Source organism: Solea solea, chromosome 7 (assembly GCF_958295425.1).
Source record: "Solea solea chromosome 7, fSolSol10.1, whole genome shotgun sequence".
Taxonomy (NCBI): domain Eukaryota; kingdom Metazoa; phylum Chordata; class Actinopteri; order Pleuronectiformes; family Soleidae; genus Solea; species Solea solea.
Window position 1 is genome coordinate 1,248,688 of NC_081140.1, and position 24,864 is coordinate 1,273,551.

General features: G+C 43.7%; 1 protein-coding gene across 3 annotated transcripts; it reads right to left on the reverse strand.

Moving 5' to 3' along the window:
• Positions 1–979: 979 nt before the first annotated feature.
• Positions 980–24,623, reverse strand: LOC131462718 (period circadian protein homolog 2-like). Of its 3 annotated transcripts, none has more exons than XM_058634184.1 (22): positions 24,422–24,623; positions 18,581–19,130; positions 17,084–17,176; positions 16,480–16,634; positions 15,486–15,607; positions 14,606–14,807; positions 14,124–14,175; positions 13,521–13,663; positions 13,216–13,294; positions 12,658–12,764; positions 12,425–12,578; positions 11,908–12,016; positions 11,556–11,829; positions 11,324–11,471; positions 10,866–11,002; positions 10,567–10,773; positions 10,230–10,475; positions 8,301–9,412; positions 4,676–4,889; positions 4,101–4,356; positions 3,856–4,006; positions 980–2,645 (listed from the first exon to the last, which is right to left on the reverse strand). In XM_058634184.1, the coding sequence occupies exons 2-22, from the start codon at positions 19,033–19,035 to the stop codon at positions 2,454–2,456; spliced, it is 4,608 nt and encodes a 1,535-aa protein (XP_058490167.1). In that variant the 5' UTR covers positions 19,036–19,130; positions 24,422–24,623; the 3' UTR covers positions 980–2,453. The 3 variants fall into 3 exon arrangements, with proteins under 3 accessions (XP_058490167.1, XP_058490166.1, XP_058490165.1); XM_058634183.1 differs by having other exon boundaries at positions 11,324–11,474; XM_058634182.1 differs by having other exon boundaries at positions 11,324–11,477; positions 24,422–24,622.
• Between the last annotated feature and the right edge of the window lie 241 nt (positions 24,624–24,864).

The following is a 24,864-nucleotide window of genomic DNA, read 5'->3' on the forward strand; positions in this document are numbered from 1 at the left end:
AAATAAATAAATGTTTTTATAGAGTTTGGGGGAAACAAACGAAGGACAGTCAATAATAGCATAGGAATATTTATGTTTATATAGGAACAATGGCTTAAGTTATTAAAGCTGTTTTCAGTGATGGGATGTTACAGTTCGCTGATGTCAGGACCACACACACACACACACACACACACACACTGTGTTATTAACTCATTTAATGCCTTTCAGCACTTCAGAGCTTCATCAGCAGCAGGAACCACAACAAAGCGTGTTGGATAGTTCGAGTACGCAGGTGCTCTGCAGCCATGCTCTGAGTATGAGCACAAAGACTTCACACCACACAGATGAAGCCTCACAGGTAGAAACAGAGCAGCTCTGGTCCAACTCTAACTCACCTGAAGACTGACGTGAAGATGAGAGGGAAGTGGACGAGGAGGAGGAGGAGGAGGAGGAGGAGGAGGAGGATGCTTTCATGAAGACACACACTCACACACACACACTCTGGTCTCTAACATCCTCTGAGGAGGCAACAAGCGTTGAAAGGAAGAGAAAGAACATCGTAATCAAATATTACAACTGATGCAAAGGAGGTGTGGCTAACCTTGATCGGGGAGGGGCCATTACACATCAGACTCTAATGTTCTAAATTATATGTAGGTTTTCTTGTTGCAAATTAGCATCATTGGTATAAATAAATAAGATCTAAGAATACTTGGATACATTTGTTTTACAGTGTTGTTTTAAGTGTTGTTAGGTTGTCGGCACCAAACCCTGTAGAAGCACAATAAACACACACACACACACACACGCATGTCAAAGCATGTTTCACAGCATGTTTCACAGCAGATATTTGTTCACTTGACACTTGTGGTGCAGTAAATGCATTTTGTGTGAAAACAAAGGAAAATAAGCCACTCTTTTGTTTCACTGACTGTGTGAAAACATTTCAGAATAGGACTTTAATTTTGACCAAGACATTCAAAAAATGAGTCTGTGATAATATTTCTTTGTTGTTTTTATTTCAACATTTCTTTCATGTCTCAAAACAACACTTCTGAACTACAAAATAAAAGCACAGAAGTCATTTCCATGGACTCATGTTCCAGAACAGTGTCAGAGAGTTCTCTCTGTGTGAAGGACAAAAGTAAGGCCTAATATTCTCTGAGGTTCTTGCATTGTCACTGGTTTATACTCAAGTCAGACTTTTTATTCTTTGCACAGAACAACGAGAGACAGACGGCGGCAGGTGTCCAAGGCAGAGACAAAGTGTCCGTGCGTCCAAATGTTACAGTAACATGAGCTGGGATTTAAATCGAGGTAGGGTCCATCAGCTGCAACACTCAGCCACTCTTTGCTTTCTTCAAACAGAAGCAAAAGAAAAAGAAAACATCGTGAGAACAAAGTAACCCAACGAGACGCTCTTGGTCCAGTCGGTGTCACATTCAAAGGCTCTGCTCTGGCTGCTTCTCTACAACCTAGCACCAAACGTGTTCCCAAATCTCAGGCTTTCTTTAACCTGACAGAATCCTGCTCTTTACAGCAGGGTCCTGGTGTAACGTGGTCCCCGTGTTTGCTACAGTGTTACGTTTTTCCTTTTGTTCTTTTCTTCCCAGCACGCTGACCTCAGTGCTGACCTCTGACCTCAGTGCTGACCTCTGACCTCAACCGAGGTCTGCTGGAACCGAGAAATAAATGACACAGATTTCCGTGTGCAGGAGCAGCCTAACTCACGGAAATGAGGTTGAAGTCTGCAGAAACAACACAAGAAGAATAATACTTAACAAGATGCTGCAGTGTATAAACTGTAGAAGGAAAGAATATTTCTTCTTCTTCTTCTTCTTCATCAACACACAGACGGCTGGAGTGTTGTTTTGTGACTTCAGACGTGTGTAAACACCTGTAAACACCTGTAAACACCTGTAAACACCTGTAAACATGTGAGCTCCATCTTTCAGCTTTGGCTTTAAAAAACAAACACACTCTTCAGAGAATATGACGCAGTAGAAAATAAATACGATGGGAGATCAGCTGCACCATGTGACCGATTGTCACTGTCAGCTGACTCGATGGGGAACCAGAGGGGATCCTGGGTTTGTATTGGACCACATGGTACAAGAATAAAAAGATAAAACCACAAACATGAACTCCAGCAGCAATGCTCAGCTGACATGTTCTAACCTGTACATTACTTTACAGTATCATTTATTTATTTACATGTAAAGTTTATACTCTCACTATTAACTTAAACAAGAACTCTTCGTGTTGCTGCCTGTGATAACGATGAGAAAACATTAAATAAAGACAGGGAACATGTTTCTGGGTCCAGTCAGTGTGTGTTCATCACTACTGCCCTCTGCAGGTGAGCATCAGGAAGTGCACTCCAGCAGCAGCTCTAGATCCAGCACACACCTCCACAAGTGAGTGTGTGGTCAAAGTCTCAGTGTGTCCCCCTGCTGGTGATTTGTGCTTTTTCAGGAGCCAGAGTCCGATGGAGGCTGAGGTTCCTGTGATTGGTTCTGAATCTTCTGGTTCTTCTGGTTCTTCTGGTTCTCCTGGTTCTCCTGGTTCTCCTGGCTCAGCTGCTCGCCCAGCTCACCCATGTCCATGTCTGGCAGGTGTTGGTCAATGGCTCCCTCTGGTGCGTCCTCACAGTACACACACTCCTGCACACAAACACAGAGGCCATCGTTAACAGAAGTCCAGGAACCTTTACAGATGCATCTGGACTGAAATAAGCTGACGACTGACGACTGACGACAAATCCAGACCACGAGTTCACCACAAAACTGCATTTTCAAACAACACTGACAAGTGTTTCATTCTCAGGCTCAGACTAAACAAACTATATAGACGTCGCACTAAGTCGTAATATTCTGAGAGTTAGCTGTAGCTCAGTGGTAGAGCGAGTCGTCTTTCAACTTAAAAGGTTGTGGGTTTGAATGCCGGGGTCCGCTGGTCTACACGTGTGCATGTTGCTCCTAATGACTGTGCCGGCAGTGTGTGAGCACATGAAAGATGTGTGATAGAATAGATGTGCTGCACATGGATGTGCTGTGTGAATGTGTGAGTGAATGAGTGAGTGAATGTGTGAGTGAATGTGTGAATGAGTGAATGTGTGAATGAATGTGTGAATGTGTGTGTGAATGTGTGAGTGAATGTGTGAATGAGTGAATTCCAGCTCCCAAGGATAGTTCGGGAGGCGGAGCCTCTCTCTGTATTTAAAGTTAGACTTCAAACTTTCCTTTTTGATAAAGCTTATAGTGTGTGAATGTGTGAGTGAATGTGTGAGTGAGTGAATTCCAGCTTCCAATGACAGTTCGGGAGGCGGAGCCTCTCTCTGTATTTAAAGTTAGACTTCAAACTTTCCTTTTTGATAAAGCTTATAGTTAGAGTTGGTTCAGGGAAACCTGGACCATCTCTTAGTTCTGCTGCTATAGACCTAGACTGCTGGGGGATTTTCCTGTGGTGCACGCACATTCACTCTCTCACACTCAGGGTATGAATATGACTTTTTATATGTCATTAACCTTGTCTCTTTCTCTCCCTAGTTTGTGTCCTTCCTTCCTTCCCTCTCTCTCTCTCTCTGTATCCTCATCTTGCAGGTTTCAGGATCCAGATCCAGTTTTCGAGGCTATCCATATCATACTTATCATCACCATTATTATTGTGCTATAATTAAAAGTCGATATCATTGACTGTATAAACTTGTAACCTGATACAGTTGTTGTGTATCTGCTCCTGGTCTCTCTCTCTCTCTTCTGTCTCTACCTCATCTACCATCACCGTCCTTTTCCTTTCACCGGCTGTGATTATAGCCAAGCACGAGCACACTGGAAGTTAAAAAGCACAAAAAGATCCTGACGAGGCTCTGACCTTCACGTTAATAGCAGCAGGGAGACCTCCCCTCCTTATCCAGGGATGTTCCTCCACCAGCTCTCGTCTCTGCTCTGAGGAGAAGTGAGGCTGACCCTTCTGCATCTGCCGCAGCCGCTCCTTGTCTTCCCGCAGAACCTTCTGAATGTCCCTGCTCATCACAAAACACACACATGCATCTTCATTTAGACACATGTCTTTGTTTGTGTTTGGTGACATGAAATCTAATCCAATCCTTCACTCACCTGGACGGTATCTGGTACGTCATCATGACCTTGTTGTCAGCGTTGGCCATCAGCAGCCACAGCGGCTCCTGGAGGACATATTTGACCAAATGCTCTCCCTCCCCTTGAGTTGAGACTTTGCCCTGCGACGGTCCGCCAGCAGAGCCTCCTGTGCCTCCTTTGCCTCCTCTGCCCCTCACCTTGGGTTTCACTTTTGCCTTCGGGTGGTGTTCTAGGGAGTCGATGCTGCCAAAGTATTTGCTGGTGTTGCTGCTTCCTGTGCACATTTGAAAGAGACAGTTATTCTAGTAACATCAAGAAAAACCTAAACAAATGTTTCAGGTCCAATATGCAAATCTTGAATGTTACGTGTTGTCAAATATGAAGAAGAATGTTTTTAGTGACAGTGAATTTGACCTCTGTACACCACACACACACACACACACACACTGAGCTTTTGTGTGTTCTTTGTAAACAGAGTCAACAACAACATCTGAACGCACACAAAGGCCACAGTCAACACACAGGAGGACTGTGGTAGATCAGGACTGAACCATCTAGTTTTCTTCTCTGACATAAAGTGTGGTAGAACTGACCTGTTCTGCTGCCAGAGGCTCCACTAGCTGAGGTACCACAGCCATTGCAGCCAGAGCCCGATCCTAATCCTGATCCCGATCCCAAGCCTGACCCCGAGCCCATGGAGCCAGATGTGGCCGAGTGTGAATCCTCCTGCTCCTGCAGAAGAATGTCCAGCAGGTCGCAGGACGAGGAGTTAGCGTCACTGTGCGCTTCGTCACCGAGAGACTCCACCTGCGATGAGAGAGAAGAGAAACTATGAAGACGCAGATTTGTACATGTGACAATGTGAACTCTAATCTTTATGGTGTGAAGTTGGTCTTTTCCGGAGGGCCTTAACCATGGCTTCGTAGTTTATGGATGGTCTTCGTACCATCCATAAACTCAGAAATATCCAGTCATTGAAGCTGAGTGAGCTTAAATCAGTCTCCTTGTCAGTCCAAACAAATGCTTTTGTTGCTGTTAGTTAGTAACGCGCTACATTTACTCTGTTACAAATACTTGAGTATATATTTGAAGAAAGAACGATACTTTCACATCGTTCCATTTGGCTCAGTGACGCTTGTTACTTTACTTTTTTAATATCTTTTTATTATTACATTCTATTCTGTTCTATTTCTCTCCCTGTTAGCGATGGCTGACAAAATCTTGCCAATCAAATACAGCTGGTGCCACAGCACGCTCAGCTGTTAGCCGCTCAGCTGTTAGCCGCTCAGCTGTTAGCCGCAGATTTCGGCTCCAAGTGGACTTAAAACACACCAGCTCGTTGTTTACTGTGTCCAACACCGAGGCTCTGGTCTACGGTTTCTGGTCTCCTGTCTGTGGGTTTCTGGTCTCCCGGCTCTGGGTTTCTGGTCTCCCACCTGCGGGTTTCTGGTCTCCCACCTGCGGGTTTCTGGTCTCCTGTCTGTGGGTTTCTGGTCTCCCGCCTCCGGGTTTCTGGTCTCCCGGCACTGGGTTTCTGGTCTCCTGTCTGTGGGTTTCTGGTCTCCCGTCTGTGGGTTTCTGGTCTCCCCGCTCGGGGTTTCTGGTCTCCCGTCTCCGGGTTTCTGGTCTCCCACCTGCGGGTTTCTGGTCTCCTGTCTGTGGGTTTCTGGTCTCCCGTCTGTGGATTTCTGGTCTCCCGGCTCTGGGTTTCTGGTCTACCGTCTCCGGGTTTCTGGTCTCCTGTCTGTGGGTTTCTGGTCTCCCGTCTCCGGGTTTCTGGTCTCCGGTCTGTGGGTTTCTGGTCTCCCGTCTCCGGGTTTCTGGTCTCCCACCTGCGGGTTTCTGGTCTCCTGTCTGTGGGTTTCTGGTCTCCCGTCTGTGGATTTCTGGTCTCCCGTCTCCGGGTTTCTGGTCTCCCGTCTCTGGGTTTCTGGTCTCCGGTCTGTGGGTCTCTGGTCTCCGGTCTCCGGGTTTCTGGTCTCCGGGTTTCTGGTCTCCCGTCTGTGGGTTTCTGGTCTCCCGTCTGTGGATTTCTGGTCTCCCGGCTCTGGGTTTCTGGTCTCCAGTCTGTGGATTTCTGGTCTCCTGACTCTGGGTTTCTGGTCTACCGTCTCCGGGTTTCTGGTCTCCTGTCTGTGGGTTTCTGGTCTCCCGTCTGTGGGTTTCTGGTCTCCCGTCTGTGGGTTTCTGGTCTCCCGTCTGTGGGTTTCTGGTCTCCCGTCTGTGGGTTTCTGGTCTCCGGTCTGTGGGTTTCTGGTCTCCCGTCTCTGGGTTTCTGGTCTCCCGGCTCTGGGTTTCTGGTCTCCCGTCTGTGGGTTTCTGGTCTCCCGGCTCTGGGATTCTGGTCCCCTGTCTCCGGGATTCTGGTCTCCCGGCTCTGGGTTTCTGGTCCCCTGTCTCCGGGATTCTGGTCTCCCGTCTGTGGGTTTCTGGTCTCCCGGCTCTGGGTTTCTGGTCTCCCGTCTCCGGATTTCTGGTCTCCCGTCTCCGGGTTTCTGGTCTCCCGGCTCCGGGTTTCTGGTCTTTCTGGTCTCCGGGTTTCTGGTCTTTCTGGTCTCCGGGTTTCTGGTCTTTCTGGTCTCCCGTCTCCGGGTTTCTGGTCTCAGCTGTCATACTTTTACTGTGCCGATGTATCTGATTTGGATAATCCTAATTTATTGTACTTTTAGTTAAGGGTGATGTATTTAATTTCCCAAAGAATGAATGTATTATTGTTTTAGTTCACGATTATTTATTGTTTTATTTAAAACATTATTATTACTTTTACTTCTACATGAGTAATTATTACTTACTCGAGTCATTATTGTCACAAGTACTTTTACTTCTACATGAGTAATTATTATGTTAAACTTACTCGAGTCATTATTGTCACAAGTACTTTTACTTCTACATGAGTACTTATTATGTTAAACTTACTCGAGTCATTATTGTCACAAGTACTTTTACTTCTACATGAGTAATTATTACTTACTCGAGTCATTATTGTCACGAGTACTTTTACTTCTACATGAGTAATTATTACTTACTCGAGTCATTATTTTCACAAGTACTTTTACTTCTACATGAGTACTTATTATGTTAAACTTACTCGAGTCATTATTGTCAAGAGTACTTTTACTTCTACATTAGTACTTATGTTAAACTTACTCGAGTCATTGTCACGAGTAATTTTACTTCTACATGAGTACTTATTATGTTAAACTTACTCGAGTCATTATTGTCAAGAGTACTTTTACTTCTACATGAGTAATTATTACTTACTCGAGTCATAATTTTCACGAGTACTTTTACTTCTACATGAGTACTTATTATGTTAAACTTACTCGAGTCATTATTGTCACGAGTACTTTTACTTCTACATTAGTACTTATGTTAAACCTACTCGAGTCATTATTGTCACGAGTACTTGTACTTCTACATGAGTACTTATTATGTTAAACTTACTCGAGTCATTACTGTCACGAGTACTTGTACTTCTACATGAGTACTTATTATGTTAAACTTACTCGAGTCATTATTGTCACTAGTACTTGTACTTCTACATGAGTACTTATTATGTTAAACTTACTCGAGTCATTACTGTCACGAGTACTTGTACTTCTACACGAGTACTTATTATGTTAAACTTACTCGAGTCATTATTGTCACGAGTACTTTTACTTCTACATGAGTACTTATTATGTTAAACTTACTCGAGTCATTACTGTCACGAGTACTTGTACTTCTACACGAGTACTTATTATGTTAAACTTACTCGAGTCATTATTGTCACGAGTACTTGTACTTCTACATGAGTACTTATTATGTTAAACTTACTCGAGTCATTATTGTCACGAGTACTTTTACTTCTACATGAGTACTTATTATGTTAAACTTACTCTTGGCACCTGTGGTCCCGACATGGGCCAAACTCAATGTGACGCTGTGGCAGTAGCTCGAAGCTCAGTTTCAGTCAGGCTAACATACATGTATTTAAAGACTCCAGTATTTGTCACTCACACAATAATGTCATGTTAACTGCTGCTTATTGATTTTTAAACACAATCTAAAACAGTTAATATCATTCAGATTTGACCCTAGAATTGTTATGAACATTTTTTTTGATGTGATAAAGAAAAAGACTTAATTACCTTTAAATAGTCTTTTAATGGAAGTGGCGACGAGTAAAGACGGCAACACTACACAACACACAACACAGAGTGCAATTGTGTTTCTTACCTGTTGGTGGCTTTGGGTCTTAAAGGTGTTCTTCTCTGAGGGCAGTGCTGCTGCGCTGCTCCCCGGGCCTCCAGTTGAGGCGGTGCTGTCCAGGCGTTCCCCTGATCGCTGCCCCTCCTCCATGCTCAGCAGATTGAGCTGCAGCGGTGAGCTACAGCGCGACTCAAACAGTGGCGGCGACGTAGTTGGCTCTCGGGTTCCAGACACTGGGCTGGAGGAGCGTGATGCCACTCCCTCTCGGGGCTCCGCGGCCGGGGTTTTGGGAGGCTCTGGGCCGAGGCTGTAGGTGAAAGGCTGCACTGGAAAAGGAGTCTGAGCAACAAACGGAGTCTGCACTGGGAAAGAAGGCTGTGCAGTGAATGGCTGCGGGGCAGTGTAGGCAGGCTGAGTGGCCTGGAACGGCTGCTGAGGGGTAAAGGCAGTCTGCACAGGGAACTGCTGCTGACTGGTGAAGGCGGGCTGTGTTTGCAGGGTGTATGCTGGCTGTGCGGCCTGAAAGGGCTGTGGAGCAGTGTATGCTGTCTGTGACGGGCTCTGTTCAAGAAAAAACGCCGGACTTGGAGCAGCCCCCATCTGTCCAATCGGTCCCATCGGTCCCATCGGTCCCATCGGTCCCATCTGTCCTATCGGTCCCATCGGTCCTATCTGTCCCATCGGTCCTATCTGTCCTATCGGTCCTATCGGTCCTATTTGGGGGAAGAGATAATTTGGCAGCACCAGAGCCACCACTGGTGTAACAATAGGAGCAGGGAATGGAGTGGATGCTGGTGGAGCTTGGGTGCTCTGTGCCTCTCCAAAGCCTGTGGAAAGGGACGGGTCAAGACGAGGAACCTGTGCAGGGGCAGCAGGTGCTGGTGAGTAAAGTGGGTATGGAGGCACCATAGCAGGGTAGGAGACATTAAAAGCTGACTGTGAGGTTTCAGAAGGTGACCATGACGTCTGGTTGAGACGCTGGAGAGTGGGCCGGGGTTTGTGGTTGGACACGGCACTGTCCGAGGAGTCGGGGTGCTTCATTCGTGGCTTCTTGGACTTCCTGCTGCGGTTGCCCTTCTTGGCCGTGGTCTCAGGCCTGGTGGTGCCCAGTTTGGTAGCACCTTGAGGTCTAGAGGATTCTGAGAAGAGACATGGAGAAGTCAGAAACTTGCTTACAGCTGTATAAGAACAGTTTGCACTGGCTCATAAGAAGAGATTAAGACTAAGATCAACTGATTCATGTCCACTACAGGAAATGTACTCATAAGAACAACAGAGAATTTCCTCCATATTCTAGGCAGCATTGTTTTTTTTATACACACACACACAAACCACCCCCCACCAATCCATCCCCCCATCCCGAGTGGACCAAAATAACAATAATAATGACAATAATAACAACAACAATAATAATAATTATTATTATAATAATAATAATAACAATTAGAATAAAAATAATAATAACAAACATAAGAAAAGGTTTAGTATTAGGTGTCATAGACACAGGTACACCTAAATAAAAGTAAAACACAAATAAATGAATAGGATTTCAATGAGGGACAACATGACTTCAGAGGTCTGTATGACTGGCCAAGTGAACCTTAGTAAACTACAGACTCCTAAAATCTTCTAATTTAGTCCATCAATGTCTTGGGAAGCTCTTGACGAATGACGTAAGACAAAAGAGGTTCCTAAACAGACTGACATTTGTCTGAACGTCTTATTGCAAATGTAATCTTCTCCAAATGTAAATCTAGCATTACATCTTTCAGCCACTGTATTTGACCTCCAATGAAGTCAAATACAGCTTTGTGCCCTATGATGATCGCCCAGCCCTATGATGTGTTGCTATTGAACACCATATTTTGATACCTAGAAAGGTTCATCTCCTCATGTCAGATTTGCCCTTGCACTTATGCTCGTGTTGCTACTTGGGTGGTGAACATGAAACTGTACCTTCCAGATTGCTTGGACCCCTCTGCTTGTGCAGATACTTGGAGCAGTCCTTCTGGAAGCTCCTGGCGTTGCGGAGTTCCCTGCAGCGGTTGAGGAATGCTTGCTCTTCTTTCTGGGTGTGAGCTGCCAGCACCTGTTTGGTCAGCCCCAGCCTCTTGTACGCCTCCTTCTCTTGGCTCGGTGGAGACACCACACTGACGGGCAGAACTGGAGGCGCTGGGCTCTCTGCCACGTCCTCGATAATCTCTGCAGGAAGGATCAGAGTACAAATCTGAGTAAAGACACACAAGTAAAGCCATGTTGCTATGTGTGCATTCTACACAACACTGAAACTCACCAGACTCTGGCTGTGGCTTCTTGTCTCCCACATGGACGATGGTGCTACTGTAGCTGCACTGTGAGGTGATGGACACCACACTCTCAGCCTTGCTGGGTAGAGTGAGGGGGGCCAGGGGTCCTCCTACAACTGCAGCCACCCCAGACAGAGGCTTTTTAGGGGCTTTCATGTGTGACAGACCTGGCTGGGCACCCAGCATCAAAGGATCTGGATGTGGAGAGAGAGAGAGAGAGATCATCTGTAAGATCACTACTGAAGTGAGATATTTGATCTAATATTGGATATAGTGTGTGAAATACCTGTGCTTGTGTCCTGGGAAGCATGTAAGCCGTCTTCTGAGCCCTTCTTGCCATCATCGGAGTTGGAGGAGGTGGTGTTTGAGGAGAATTGGTACTTCCTCTTCACTGTGATGGGAATGTTACAACTCTCCAGGTATCTGAGGGACACAGATGGATTTAATCAAATATCGTGAGGTTTTAAGCTTTCATCAACACAAGGGAACTGCCCAATTCTGTAAAACCTTTGATATGGCTGCGATAACTGCCGCACCGCGGGGTACCGTGGGTATCTTGGGTATCATGCAACTCTAATATGATATGAAATAAAAACCCAGCTATTGGGACAAAACTCAGCCTCAAGCTGTTCATATCACTTTAAATCCAAATGAACAACCCAGAAGAGCTCAACTTTACTGTCACACACACACACACACACACACAATGGTGGCTAACTATGGTACTGCAATCACTGGTCTTACCTGATGACGCTGTCAAGGCAGCTGATCTGCTGGTAAGAGCACACGCTCTGATCTTTGCAGGTGAAGTCCTCTGTGGTGGCTGCAGTACTGTCTCTGAACAGCAGGGGGGGCACAGAGTCCTTCAGACGCACTGTTGGACTTCTCTGAGCTGCTGCTGCAGGGACACACAGGAGTGAGGGCAATGCTTCCTGTCGTCATGTTTACATGCCAGTCAAAACAAACGTGAACTCACTGTCTGTAGACTTCTTTTGTTCGGGTTTGGATTGCAGTGGTGAGGCTGATGACGACTGCAGGCAGACGTGAGAGTCCTGGTTCTTCTGCATGTGGACCCCCTTGCAAATCTCCTGGAAAGTCCTGAGTGGCTTTGCCTTTCCCGTATCCTCAGCTGTGACCCCAGACGTCAGGTTCCCGTTGCTCTCGCTGGATGAGCTGATGCTCACAAGCTGCTCATGTGAGCCATTGCTGCCGTGGCTACCATAACCACTGGAGCCCATGTTGTGGACCGGCTAAAGATAGAAATGAGTGTTATAGAAAAACAATTGCATGATTTCCTCTGTGCATTTGAGTGTGTGTCGGGTATGTACCTGCAGCAGCAGCCGGTGAATCTGTTCACTGATTTCTTGAATGTCTGAGTCCATTATCTTCCCTCCATGGAAAGTTGGTGCTGCAAAAACGTCTTCATTCACAGGACCCCTACAAAACACACACACACACACACACACACACACACACACAGACCACTGTCAGCTGACATGGTCAAAATAAAATATACATCTTAACTAGGGGTGGGCGATATTGGCAAAAAATAGTATCGCGACAATATGGATATTTAGCCGATATCCTTTAAAAATGACTTGACTTGTCTGAGTTGTAAGTCACTGATTGTTGCTTACAGATTACATCAATGCACACAAAGAGAAACAACTCCTATTTATTGTGTTTAAACTGTAAAAAATATAAAAAGAATTTGAAACAAATGTCACTTAAAATAAACAATATCCCCAATGTTACAGTCAAATAGAAAAGAATACTATCATGATATACTGCATCATCAGTTTGAACTCATTTATGATTAAAAAAGCCTCCCAGAAGCATACTCACGTGCGGACTTTGTGCCTGCCGATCACAAAGGAAACCTTGCGGCTCCACGGGTTGACGAAGCTGGACCAGCTGGTGTCGATGGTGACGTATTCACCGTTTCTTGCACAGAAGCGGATGGAGGAGTGATCGAACGGCTGACCGGCATACTGCAGAACTGTGAGAGGACGGGCGTGTGAGAGCCACATCAATCAAACCAAAAACTCAATGACACACACAATCAAAGGGGTTCTCACTCTTTCGATGCACAGCCAGCATTAACGGTCGGTCACTTGGGTGCAGGTTGAGTAACACAGGTGTCCCGATCAGGTCCTGAGGGAGGTAACCCAACAGAGGAACCGCCCTGACAGAGGAACAGCAGGCGACCATTTTAGTGAATGTGCAGAAAACAGCACAGAAGTTTAGCACATGATTGTTGACGCGTCGTCAATAACCGCGGCACACAGCCCCATTTATCCCACTGTACACACACCAACAGAGGAGAGTTCATGAAGTCCACTGCTGTGAGGAGGAGACCGCTAAGTAACCGCTAAGTAACCGCTAACCAACCGTCCCCTGGAATAAAGCTAACGCTGAAGCTAAGCCAAGCTAGCAAGGCAACAGTCAAATGACAGAATCCTAAATGTCACTGTAAACTAACCAAGACGTGTCCTGACTCATGTTTGCTCATGGGTTACAGGAGTACCTGTAGAGTACCTGTAGAGTACCTGTAGAGTACCTGTAGAGCACCTGATGTTCATATGTCTTTTCTGAATGAACAGAACTAATCATGACTCATGGAAAAAGGCACTGACCTCTCGTCCACATCCTGGAACACACAGTTAGGGGTGTGTGTGGTGGTGAAGATGCGTTTGTCAGAGGGGATTCTGGGTGCTGTGGGACGAGAACACATGATTTAGATGTGATAAAAGTCCATTATTATTCATCATTAATGCCAATACTTAAACTGAGGTAAGACAGATTTGGTAGTGTTATAAAACCACACTTCTAAAAACTAAACTATCCATTTAATCATCACTCAAGCCATGTTTCTGCTTTCATACACACTGATCCGGTCAATCACGTTTTACTACTGCATCTCTGCAGTCGCGTAACTCACCTTCATAACCAGAGTGCACTCGCTCGGCCAGCAGGAGGCAGCAGAACTGTTCTTCAGCGAGCTCAGCATCCTGGACTTTCATCAGGTAAGGAGTCATCCTGAAAGGATAGTACTGGAGATCTCCTTCCCGCTCCTTTCCACCACTGAAACACACACACGCAGAGCAAGCATCAGAAATGTGAATCTTATATAATATTCAGTTGTTGTTGTTTTAGGCTAAACTTTAGCACAATACACTGAACTCAAACTATTTATGGTTTTGTTTTTATAAGTAGAAATAGCACTACAACCACACATTGATTAATGAATGAATCTATTTGAATATTTCTTATTATATTCAAGTAACACTTGAAACACTACTATTGTCTAGAATAATAGAATATTGTGCATACTAATTTCAAGGGTTAGCGTATCATAGCAATAACGATGCATCATTATCATGATTTAATTCATCAAATAAATAAGGCTGTCATTGTATTTCTTAAAGTGGCCACAGGGTGAGAGGCTCATAACTGCCGACTTCCTCCCTGCTCACCAAGTCTGTGCTGACTCACAGCTGCTGTGAGCAGGAAACTATGGATCAGAGAGGCTGTAGTCACTGACCTGATGCGGCAGAAGAAGGACTTCTCCTGCATGCACTCCGTGGGAGACGACTCTGAATTAGAGGCAGGAAAAAAGTGGGATGAAAATGTTACCCAATGCGCGGATGACCTCTGATCATCAACACAAGACAGCAGAAATGGTGGGATTTGAAAAATGCAGCCGCACAGTCATCACTGCATTATTAATGCAAGTAGGAAACATGGCAGCGCTTATTTATCGGCTTAAATGTGAAGATATTATAATATGTGACATGTGTGTGAGTAGGTGGGTATTTAGTCATGTGTCATTCAACATGTTAATTAAGCATGTGTTATACACATGTACAGGCATGTGTGTGGTGGTGAGGTCAGTGAGGCGCGTGTGCGTGGGAGGTGAGGGTCGTGAAACACATGCACATTCTGGGAGATGCAAATCTTTCACCCATGCACATGGACTAGGAAAAACACCTATAAAATATGAGAACAAATGAAACGTGGCTCCACCTGCTCCAGTGCACATGCTCCACGACGGCAGCCTGTAAGGTGTGGTGAAGCTGTAGAAGACACTGACATCCTGTGGTGTTAGGAACTCCACAAACTTGGCATTGTTGAACACTTCACGCTTGCAGTTCAGGATGGACGCCGCCTGGTCCGAGATGTAAACAATCTTCCCTGTGATGAGCGACACGGCTACAGCAAATATGTCCTGGAGAGGAAAATGGGATGAGTGAAGTGCTCATTAACCCCATGACAATAATATAGTACAAGGCTGGGCGATATGGTTTGTAATAATATATTATCTGTTATATCTGATTTATTTATATATATACAGCTGCACAAAGGCTGTTTCTTGGGACTCATGAAAAGTTTAAATACACTCCAAAATGAAATGTCTTTTAACATTTATGATGCTACTACATGCTTCAAAAAAAGTTATTACCTTTCATTTCAGATCATCCCTGATTTATTTCTTGGGCTTTTTAACACTAAATGAAGAAACAATTTAATTGCCTATAAATTAGGGCTGTAATCAACCAAAGAAATGCTAGGGCGACTAAAAATGGACTCAGGTCAGACTCTGACGGCTCTGAAAGCGTTTTGCATCATGTGCACATGATACTATGTCGACTAGTGATATAGTATATATATATATATATATATATATATATATATATATATATATATATATATATATATATATATATATTTGGTCAGTGTAAAATGTGTTTCTGATTCTGAACACATTCTCATAGAAGAATATACATTGTAACACAAAGAGAGAATTTAAACTTCATCGTTCCAGACACAACTTCCTTTTTAAATAGCAGTTCCGTTACGACTTGTTCCTGTTAGTGCTGTGAAGGCAGAGATTAGAGGGACTTACAGTGTTTTTGAGGGTGTACTCAGACGTAATGCGGTTGATTTCCTCGATGGTGTAGGATGACACATCAAACCCTGGTGGCTGACTGTCATTGATCATCAGCATCTGATAATATTCCTCGTTGGCTGCACAAACAAAGAGAGCACGGATCCATGCAGACATTAATTTGCATATTATGTGCCAAGTTTCCACATATCATATTTTAATCTTAATAAGCAGTGCTGGGTGGTATAACGCATCATACAAAAACCCAATATGAATAACACTAGACGGTGTTATACGACTATTTAATACCTGAGTCTCTGCATCTCATCTATTACGGTCAGTCAGCAACAACGAGGCCACTTATCAAAATCATCAAAGTGTCATTTCCAAGGAGCTAAATCAGTGTTACTCGAGTAAATCACATCTTCTTACACCAAGACCTTGTAGATAATTCATCTGCATGAATCATATTTATTTCTTGCACAAATCTTTATTTTTCAGTCACGACTTCAGTGTCTCACACCAACAAAACCTCCCACAGGGCAAAGTAGTGCTTCTATTGCAATAATTAATGAGCCTGCATTTAGTGACTGATGGAAAACATAATGTAACGCAGTAAAACAATGGTTTCACTGCTAATGCTGAACAAGTGACTGTAGGAACTGCAGCAATGAATATTACAGGGCCAATGTGTGCGGTTACACAAACACACACACACACACACACACACAAACACACACGCACACACACACACGCACGCACACAGACACACAGTCAGCTGCGCGTCTCCCTCGTTTAAACACTCACTCATGCATAAAAATAGAGTTGTATACCGTTATAAGTTTCCCATTGTTGGTCATACCTCCCAGCACTACTTAACCGTAACAGATACATTTGGAAATGTATTTTTGTGCAACATTCAGATGCAAAACATAATCTGAAGTCAGCTCCAGAACAACTGAGTACATAATATATGTATAATGTGTGTAAAGGTGTGCGTGCTCTCTCTTACCTTTCACCTGTTTGACACATCGCAGCGCGTACTTGAGAGTGTTGACCGTGCTGGACTTGCCCTTGCTTCTTTTCTCGGACGGTAAGTGCATCTTCAGCTCCTTCAGGCTCTTGAAAAGCTCCTTCTGAGTCTTTGCTTTGGCTGACTGTTCACTGCTGCAGGGCGTGGATGAGACACAAGCATGCGTGTCAAAATGACAAGATCTCATCAGTGCTGTCACACCATGTGTGTGTGTGTGTGTGTGTGTCACTGGAAACACAGCTGCCAGTAGAGACACTCAGAAAAACAGATTTTTGCCATTTAGCAAAAGGCAACAATAGTATAAGAATGTGTTTACTGCTTTATCTTTATCAGACAGACGCTTTGTTAACCACTCACTCATCTGTTGTCTGTGCAGAAAATCAGTGTGAAGGTTTTCAAACACTGGAGCCACAAAAGAACACATGTGAACGTACTCATGGAGGCAGCGGTGGTTTGATTCCTCTAAACTCCCAACAGGAATATTGATGGTGAATGGATGGTTTATGATGACCACTCAAAGCCATTCACACATTCACATTAGCTCAGTCACACACATGTGCATGTAAACTAAGGTTGTACAAACCTGCAGCCGCTGGTTGACGGGTTGTCCTGCTCCGAGCTGACCAGGCTGAAGGCGTTGGAGCTGCTTGGCGGCGAAGGGCTGTGGGAGTTTGAGCTGGGATCACAAACCACATGTCACTTTGTTAGAGACATCGACAACAAGACCACACAACAGAACATGATGACAGAACACAACGAGTCCCACTAAACATGTGAAGTGAGTGGAGGACACGGTGTGTTAGCATGGGTGGGTCACAGATGTCTTCAAGTGTTGGACAATACTTTCACTTTTAAAAAAGCAGCTGTGTGTGTTTCTTTCCATCGCTGTGTAACGTAAAAAGACAACGTTGTCCAGAGAACAGATTCTGATATCTGCCCCAGCACTAAGATTAAACTCTATGTTGGCATATCAGCAAAAAGACATGTTGTGCATCCCTAGCATTATAATTATCATTATTATTATTATCATCATTATTATTATTATTATTGCTATTATTGCTATTATTAATAATATTAGTACTATTATTATCGTTATTATCAATATTATTATATTATCATTATTGTTATTATTATTACTATTATTATTAACATTATTATTATCATAATATAATTATGATAATAATAATTATTGTTATTATTATTATTATTAATAACATTAACATTAACATTAACATTATTATTAGGATACGGTTTATCCTGTGGCTATTTAAAAAGGCAAGAGACCAAAGAGGCTCATGAGGAACTGAACAGTGTGCCTGAAACGCTGCTGCTCCTGACAGAGGAGAGGTCTGTGTGGTGTTTCTGTAATGTGGTCTTTCTGCTTTGATCAAGCTAAGCCACACTGCTTAGCTTGATCTGATCCAAAGCGGCTGCTCTCCCAGCAGGTTTCATGAAAATCAATCCATTCTTTTTTGGGTGTCTGTGTGTTTAAAACGACAGTGGATTCAGTGGGAGGATGAATGTGTTTGTGTAGGTCATCATTACCCTGAACACTCTGTGTCAACAATGGACAGCTTTATGAAAAGGAGTTTTCTTTATTGCTCTTTCCCTCACTGACGCAAAAGGAGGTGGAGTAAACGTTAGTGCCTGGTTATGTAACAGTAGGAATAACAGTCAAGCAGATGCAGGGGGCGTGTTATTTAATGCCTGAATCTCTGCATCTCTTCTACTATCTATTATGATCAGTCAGCTTGACAACAAATTACAGTTTGGATCCAAATTCTTATCAAAATCATAAAAGTGTCATTTAATCAGTGTTACTCGAGTAAATCAGATCTTCTAACACCAAAACCTTGTAGATAATTCATGAATCATATTTATTTCTTGCACTAATCTTTATTTTTCATCTCAAAAACCAACCAGTCACGACTTGGACCTCAGTGTCTCACACCAACAAAACCTCCCACAGGGGAAAATAGAGTTTCTATTTCAAATAATGAGCCTGAATTTAGTGACTGATGCTGTCCCATCTCCCACGGCAGCCGGTAAGCACCTCATTCAACATGAGATGTTTCCTCACCTCTTGTTGCTCCCTGAAGACTCCGTTAGGGCAGAGTCCTTGCCATTGCCATTCGAGCTGCCCACCGATTCATTGCCATGGGACTCGTTGCCGTGCGACTCGTTGCCATGGGATTCAGTGCCGCTTCCGCTCGAGCCGCTACACCCCATCTCCACGTCTTCGTGCAAGGGCGGTCGCAGCCGCTTCCTGTCTTCATGCAGGGAGCCCAGCGAGGCCGGGGGCTCGTGACTGCTGTCACTCCCCTCAGAAGCCAAACCCAACTCCGCTTCCAGTTCCACCCCATCCTGCCCGCTGCACACCTTGTTGTAACTGCTAGCCATGTGGCAAAGTTGGCTGAGGGAGTTACAGAGAGAGGCCTCCTCTTCCTCCACGTGAAAGCTGAGCCTTTCCTGGTTCTGTTCAGGACCTTCCAGGGTTGAGTACAGGTAGGGCTTTGGATCTCTGTCCTCGGACATGGGACCGGCCAAAGAACAAAACTGGTACTTAAGTTATCTTCCACATTGTGGCGCCATGAAGTGCATGGATGATGCCTCAGGAAGGAAGATGAAGTCTACAGGAGGAAAATAAAACAGACAGAACATTTACATTTAGGGAAATGACTGAAGTCAGACTCTTCAGATTTAAATGTTATCTTTTTTTCTATGAAATTACTTTTTAATGTCAGTTATTAAAATCCTATACATGTCTTGATAGCCATCACTAAAAAAAAAAAGATAAAATCTGGTGTAGGAGGAGTCTGCAATCCAGGAGGTTTGTGGTCCATCTATTATCAAAATATGGCGACAAGTGGACTGATATTTTGCAGAAGTGATGAAATTTACAAGGTTCCTTGAATGCATCATGAAGCTCTTCCTCTATGCTCAACACGCTACTGATACCACAAGTGATGAAATTTACCGGGGTCTTTGAATGTATCTCGTTATCTCAGCACTAGTGTTCATGAGCTGGAGGTTAAAATATTCAAATATACGGAGAATAATACAGCTGAATATTCCCCAGCATTATTACCGAGGCTACAGACACTTGATTTATTGATGGTTAGAGTGTTTCAGAAACAAATTGCAGCTTTATAACATGCGACATCAAAATATCAACTTTTCACTGTTTTCAATTCATGCAACAGAATATGTAGATATAAATGACCCTTCAGCATTTCCCCAGCAGTGGTGCACCACCTCCATTTGTAAAATTTCCATTAATATCAATGAGCCACTAGTGATTATCATTCATGAACACCAAAGTATTATGATACAAAGGACAATACGATGATTAATACCATGATCAATAAGTTAGGGATGCAACGAATGATTACTTTTATAATTGATTATTTTCAAATGTCTTGACAATTTCTTTATGATTTGAAGCAAAGAAATGAGAAAATACAGAACTTGCTTTAATTATAGAAATACGTTCTAACCAATTAATCGGTTATAAAAAAAATAAGTGGTGATTCATGTAGTTATTGATTAATAATCAATGGTTGCAGTCCTACAATGATTACAAGGCCATTTCATTGAAAACTATTTTGACCATATTTGCATCTTCATGGCGACTCATGGGCCCTGCTGCTGAAAAAACTCACTCCCATAACAACATAAGCCAATAACAGTTAAGTATAAACCCAGGGTAAATGTACTGCATAACATATCCTAAAATACACTGTTACATGTTGATATTTTGCTTTGAAAACTATTCATCACAAACAACAGTCCTTAAGTTAGAAGCAATCAATATGGTTCAAAAAAGAAAATAAACACTCATCAAAATAAACCGGCCATCACTTTGATCTCAGCCTTTAAAAATAAAGGTCAGTCACATGAAGAAGGGCAGTGCAACACAAATACAGTGATGCTGGTGTCACACACACACACACACACACACACACACACACACACACACACACACACACACACACACACACACACACACACACACACACACACACACCTGACTCCCACCTTCAAAGGGTCTGCACAGTGAACCTTGATCCATGATCTATTTCAACTGTTCAGAAGAGCTTTAGCATAAGAAAGGTGAGTGTGCAGAGATGAAACCACCAACAACAACAACAACAACAACAACAATATTTACTCCACACAATCAGGACGACACATTTTCAAATAACACTTCTCTGTGTTATTTGTCTTTGTTTCGTCTCCCAAAACGAGGAAAATATATCCAATGTGTGGGTTACTGTAACTCTTTGTATTTTGACATTGATCAAATCTGCACAAACATGTTCACGTCCCCTTTATAATGGCCTTGGTCCACTTGCTACCAGTGTGTTACTGGTACTATCTTATCATTTGTTTTTAGTTCCTTGAACAGGCTGATACCTCAGTATCTGACTGAACTCCAGTCAGAGCGGTGAGGTCGGTCATCCAGCGAGATGTCTGTGAGACCAGAGGTGACCAAACCTCCAGACAGGAGTTTCAGGCTGCATATACACTGCATGCTGCAACTGACCCAATTCTGACTCTTTTTTTCTCCCATGTGGCACAAATCAGATATGACCCATGAACACAGGAGGCAAAAGCACAAAGATTCAGATATCATCAGACTAGTGCTGCAAAAAACGCTAGTTCTTTTTTTGATATTCATTTTCTTGTATTCCACCCACAGAACGTTGTGCAGCAAAACATGCTGAATGAATCAGGTATGTGTGTTTGCTTCTGCCACTGACAGAGCAGATATTCCCCTGTCAATGCAACTCACATGTCCTCAACAATGAATTGGACATGATTGCACATCTCTCTTTCAACGGAGGACGAGGGCTCAAAGCAGTGGACTCACGACACAGTTTCACGTCTTTAAAACGTGTGGATAGAGGATTTCTATGCTTTTATAATAAAACCACTTTAACTTCCATTTCCAGTCCAGTAGCCAAGCCCACCTAATGTTAATGTTGCCTCCTCAGGTGTTCACTCACTCATTTTTTACCACGTTATCCTCCACATGGGGGAGCTGGAGACAGTTCTAGAGAGGAACCACAGGTTACTGAGAGGAGGCAGGTTCAATATCATCCGGTTATAATGATATCAACAGACTTGTTATTTAATTTAATTTAATTTAATTTAATTTAATTTAATTTAATTTAATTTAATTTAATTTAATTTAATTTAAGAAATAATAAAAATATTGGAAAAGGAGTCACAACAGGGGATTAAGGCCTTAAACAGCCAATAATAACGGCTTCAAAATGATTTAAGAAGTAGGTTAACACACTGCAAGTGCTGCCAGATACTAAATATTTAGCGTGAATGTTTCCGATGTTATTATTAAGGTCATGAATATATTTCTCTGCGCTAAGATTTTAGCCTGATAGAACGAAACATCTCATCCAAGTATCACACTAATCTATAAACACTTTTAAGTGTAAACATGACAGTCAACAGGAGGACAGACAGCAACAATACTCTTACAAGTATTCAGTAACGTGTGTACGTGCACACGTTACTGAATACTCTTACAAGTATTCAGTAACGCGTGTACGCGCACACGTTACTGAATACTCTTACAAGTATTCAGTAACGCGTGTACATGCACACGCGTTACTGAATACTCTTACAAGTATTCAGTAACGCGTGTACATGCACACGCAACCCTCAGAGCAGAAGAATGACTTGATGAAGCTGAACTGAGGTCTTATAAAGCCCAACCCTAACACACGAGCACAGCTGTGAGGCGGAGTGATCCCTGGACAGGTCACTATTAACCTCTGCAGGAGGAAAACACAAGGGCCCAGACCAGGACCCCTGTGATCAGGCCCTCGGTCCAACCAAGATTCTAACTGGTGCAAACTGTGCTTGCCACCACCCTGCCGCGCGTTGCCCAGTGTAAATAGAGATTTCAGATATGGGTCACTGTTGATAGACAATGTAAGCGGGTCAAAGCAGATAAAACAAAACAGATATAGGCCACATTTCAGAATTAGGCCTTAAGACCAACAGTGTAAATAGTCTCTGTGGTTTAAGTTCAGGGAGAAAACTAAATGTCAGCTGTCAAGTGTACAATGTTAAAGAGGAAACCAAGGTCTCCCAGAGACGTGCAGCTGCCACAGCTGTTGTTATTTACTTGCCAAACCTCGATCTGTGCAAGGGCAGCGAGGGAACAAACTCGCAACTCCAAAAACACTGCACTGCAGTAGGCAGCACTGTGATGCAACCATCATCATGGAAAGAGAAGGGAGTAAAACAGAGGGAAGACAGACTGGTGGTCAGCCACCTCTTCATGCTCGTGAGGGCTGGGACAATATTTGATTCCCAGTGAAAGAGTGTCCTCTTCAGTATCACGACACAGTGTATATCACATAACCATCTGAGAGCTGTGGGCTCAGATACTGAGACTCTTACAGTCCAGCTGTTTGTTTTAGTTCAGCTCAGAGACACAATGCACTGTTCTACTTCAACACATGATCACATTGCAACTATATAAGTGCACCTACTGGCTTCTGCAAGCGACCAATCAGGAGAGAGCCAAGACTGTCAACAGGTTAGAATGATGCCGGTTTAACATCATATCAGCAGACTTGTTATATCATTTAGGAATAATAAAAAAAAAACAACAACATCAAAACAATAACAACAGTTGGACGTGCTACCACAGCACATATCCTGGCAGCTGGTCAGCTTACAGAGCCTTCAACAGACCATAATAATGATTTATCACACTGCAAATATGACCAGATACAAAACATGGAGCACGTATCTTCATTTTACTGCTATCATGAAGAGAGTTCTGTGCTCTGAGCAGCCTGATAGAATAAAAACTCAAATCCAAGCTCAACACGAGCTCAACCACAATAACCTCTGAATGAAACACAAGACACAAGCTTACCTAAGAGGAACAAAAGCAGGTGATGTTACAGGTATTCAGTAACAACCGCCCTCCCCAACATGCTGGAGAGCACGTACGTGCACAACCAACTGGAGAATGACATAATGAAAATGATCTCCAGCTCTGAAAAAGCCCAGCCAACACACTAGCACACTTCTGAGGCATTATACAACTGCAGCTCCAGTCACATGGACGTGGCTCTAGTGCAGCTCTGTGGTGAATCCTGTCAAACACTGTGTGAGACACACAACACAGCAGCACACAGGAGGAAACATGGGTTTTCACTGTTGACAGTAAACATCCACAATTTACACCAGAATGTCATAAATGAAATAAAATGACAAGTATCTCATTATCTGCCTTTAAACTTCCTCACAGCCCTGTGTGATCACACAGCCACTCCTCATGTGGTCATAAGAGGTCTGAGGTCTTCTAGCTTTCCATCAATCTTTCATGGAACAGTGAAGATGAATGTAGTCATGAATCCACAGCTTCAGCAGAGCAGAGACCAACAAGTGTGTGCTGTGAACACGCCTCACTGAGTCCTTCTCATAGTAATATGACACAATAACAACAACAACAACAACAACAATAACAATAATAAACTATAATATAATAAAATAAATAAGATTTATTGCATTAATGGGAACAATCGTCCCCTTCCCCCATCTAGGTGCCATTGACCTGTTATTCAGACACACACACACACACACACACGTTGACCTGCATCCACAGCACGGTACACTGACACACTTATGTAAAAGTAGCTTTGTCCACTAAAATCACGCCACGAAACTACAGCTGCTTCACACAACACGACACTTTAACACCTTTACGACTCGACACAAAAGCCACGAACCGGTGTTTTCAGGTTATTGAAGTATAATAAGTGGAGCAACCAGGCTGATCGCGCATGCGCACACCGGGTTCCGTTACGCAACTTCTTTTTCTCCACTACAAAAAGAGTCTTCTCAAACCAAAGAGGGGAAAATGGAGAAGACTTACCTGCGCTGTCCGCGCTGCGCTGTCCGCAGTGTCAGTGTGAGGCAAAGACGCTGTTAGACGACGCTGTTACGACGCTGTTACGACGCTGTTGAGACGCTGTTAGGACGCTGTTAGGACGCTGTTGCGACGGTGTTAGGACGGTAGTCCTCGATGCTAGTCGCCGTGACAGTTGACACACTGGCCGGCTGAGCTTCCCCGGCTTTCTCCAGCTCTGAATCACCGGCCAATCAACGAGCTCGCCGCTCGACCTCAATTTAGACTCCTCCCCTGGCCTTCATTGATTGGCTGGACGCTTCGGGTTTCCAAGGAGAACGTGACGGAATTGCCACAGTGATCGCTCATTGGTCCAGAACCCTGTCCGTTGTTTTACATAAACAAGACTTGGTCTGCACGTGGAACACCATGTTATGTGTACGGCGCGGCGCGAGAGTGGACTGCCAGAC

Excerpts from the sequence above, each read along its gene's own strand:
- LOC131462718 (XM_058634182.1), bottom strand. The coding sequence starts at position 19,035 with ATGTCCGAGGACAGAGATCCAAAGCCCTACCTGTACTCAACCCTGGAA. Across the intron at positions 12,765-13,215 it reads TTCCAGGATGTGGACGAGAG|GGCGGTTCCTCTGTTGGGTT; the intron begins GTCAGTGCCTTT and ends TTCCTCTGTCAG. Across the intron at positions 11,478-11,555 it reads ACAAAAGAAGTCTACAGACA|CAGCAGCTCAGAGAAGTCCA; the intron begins GTGAGTTCACGT and ends GTGTCCCTGCAG.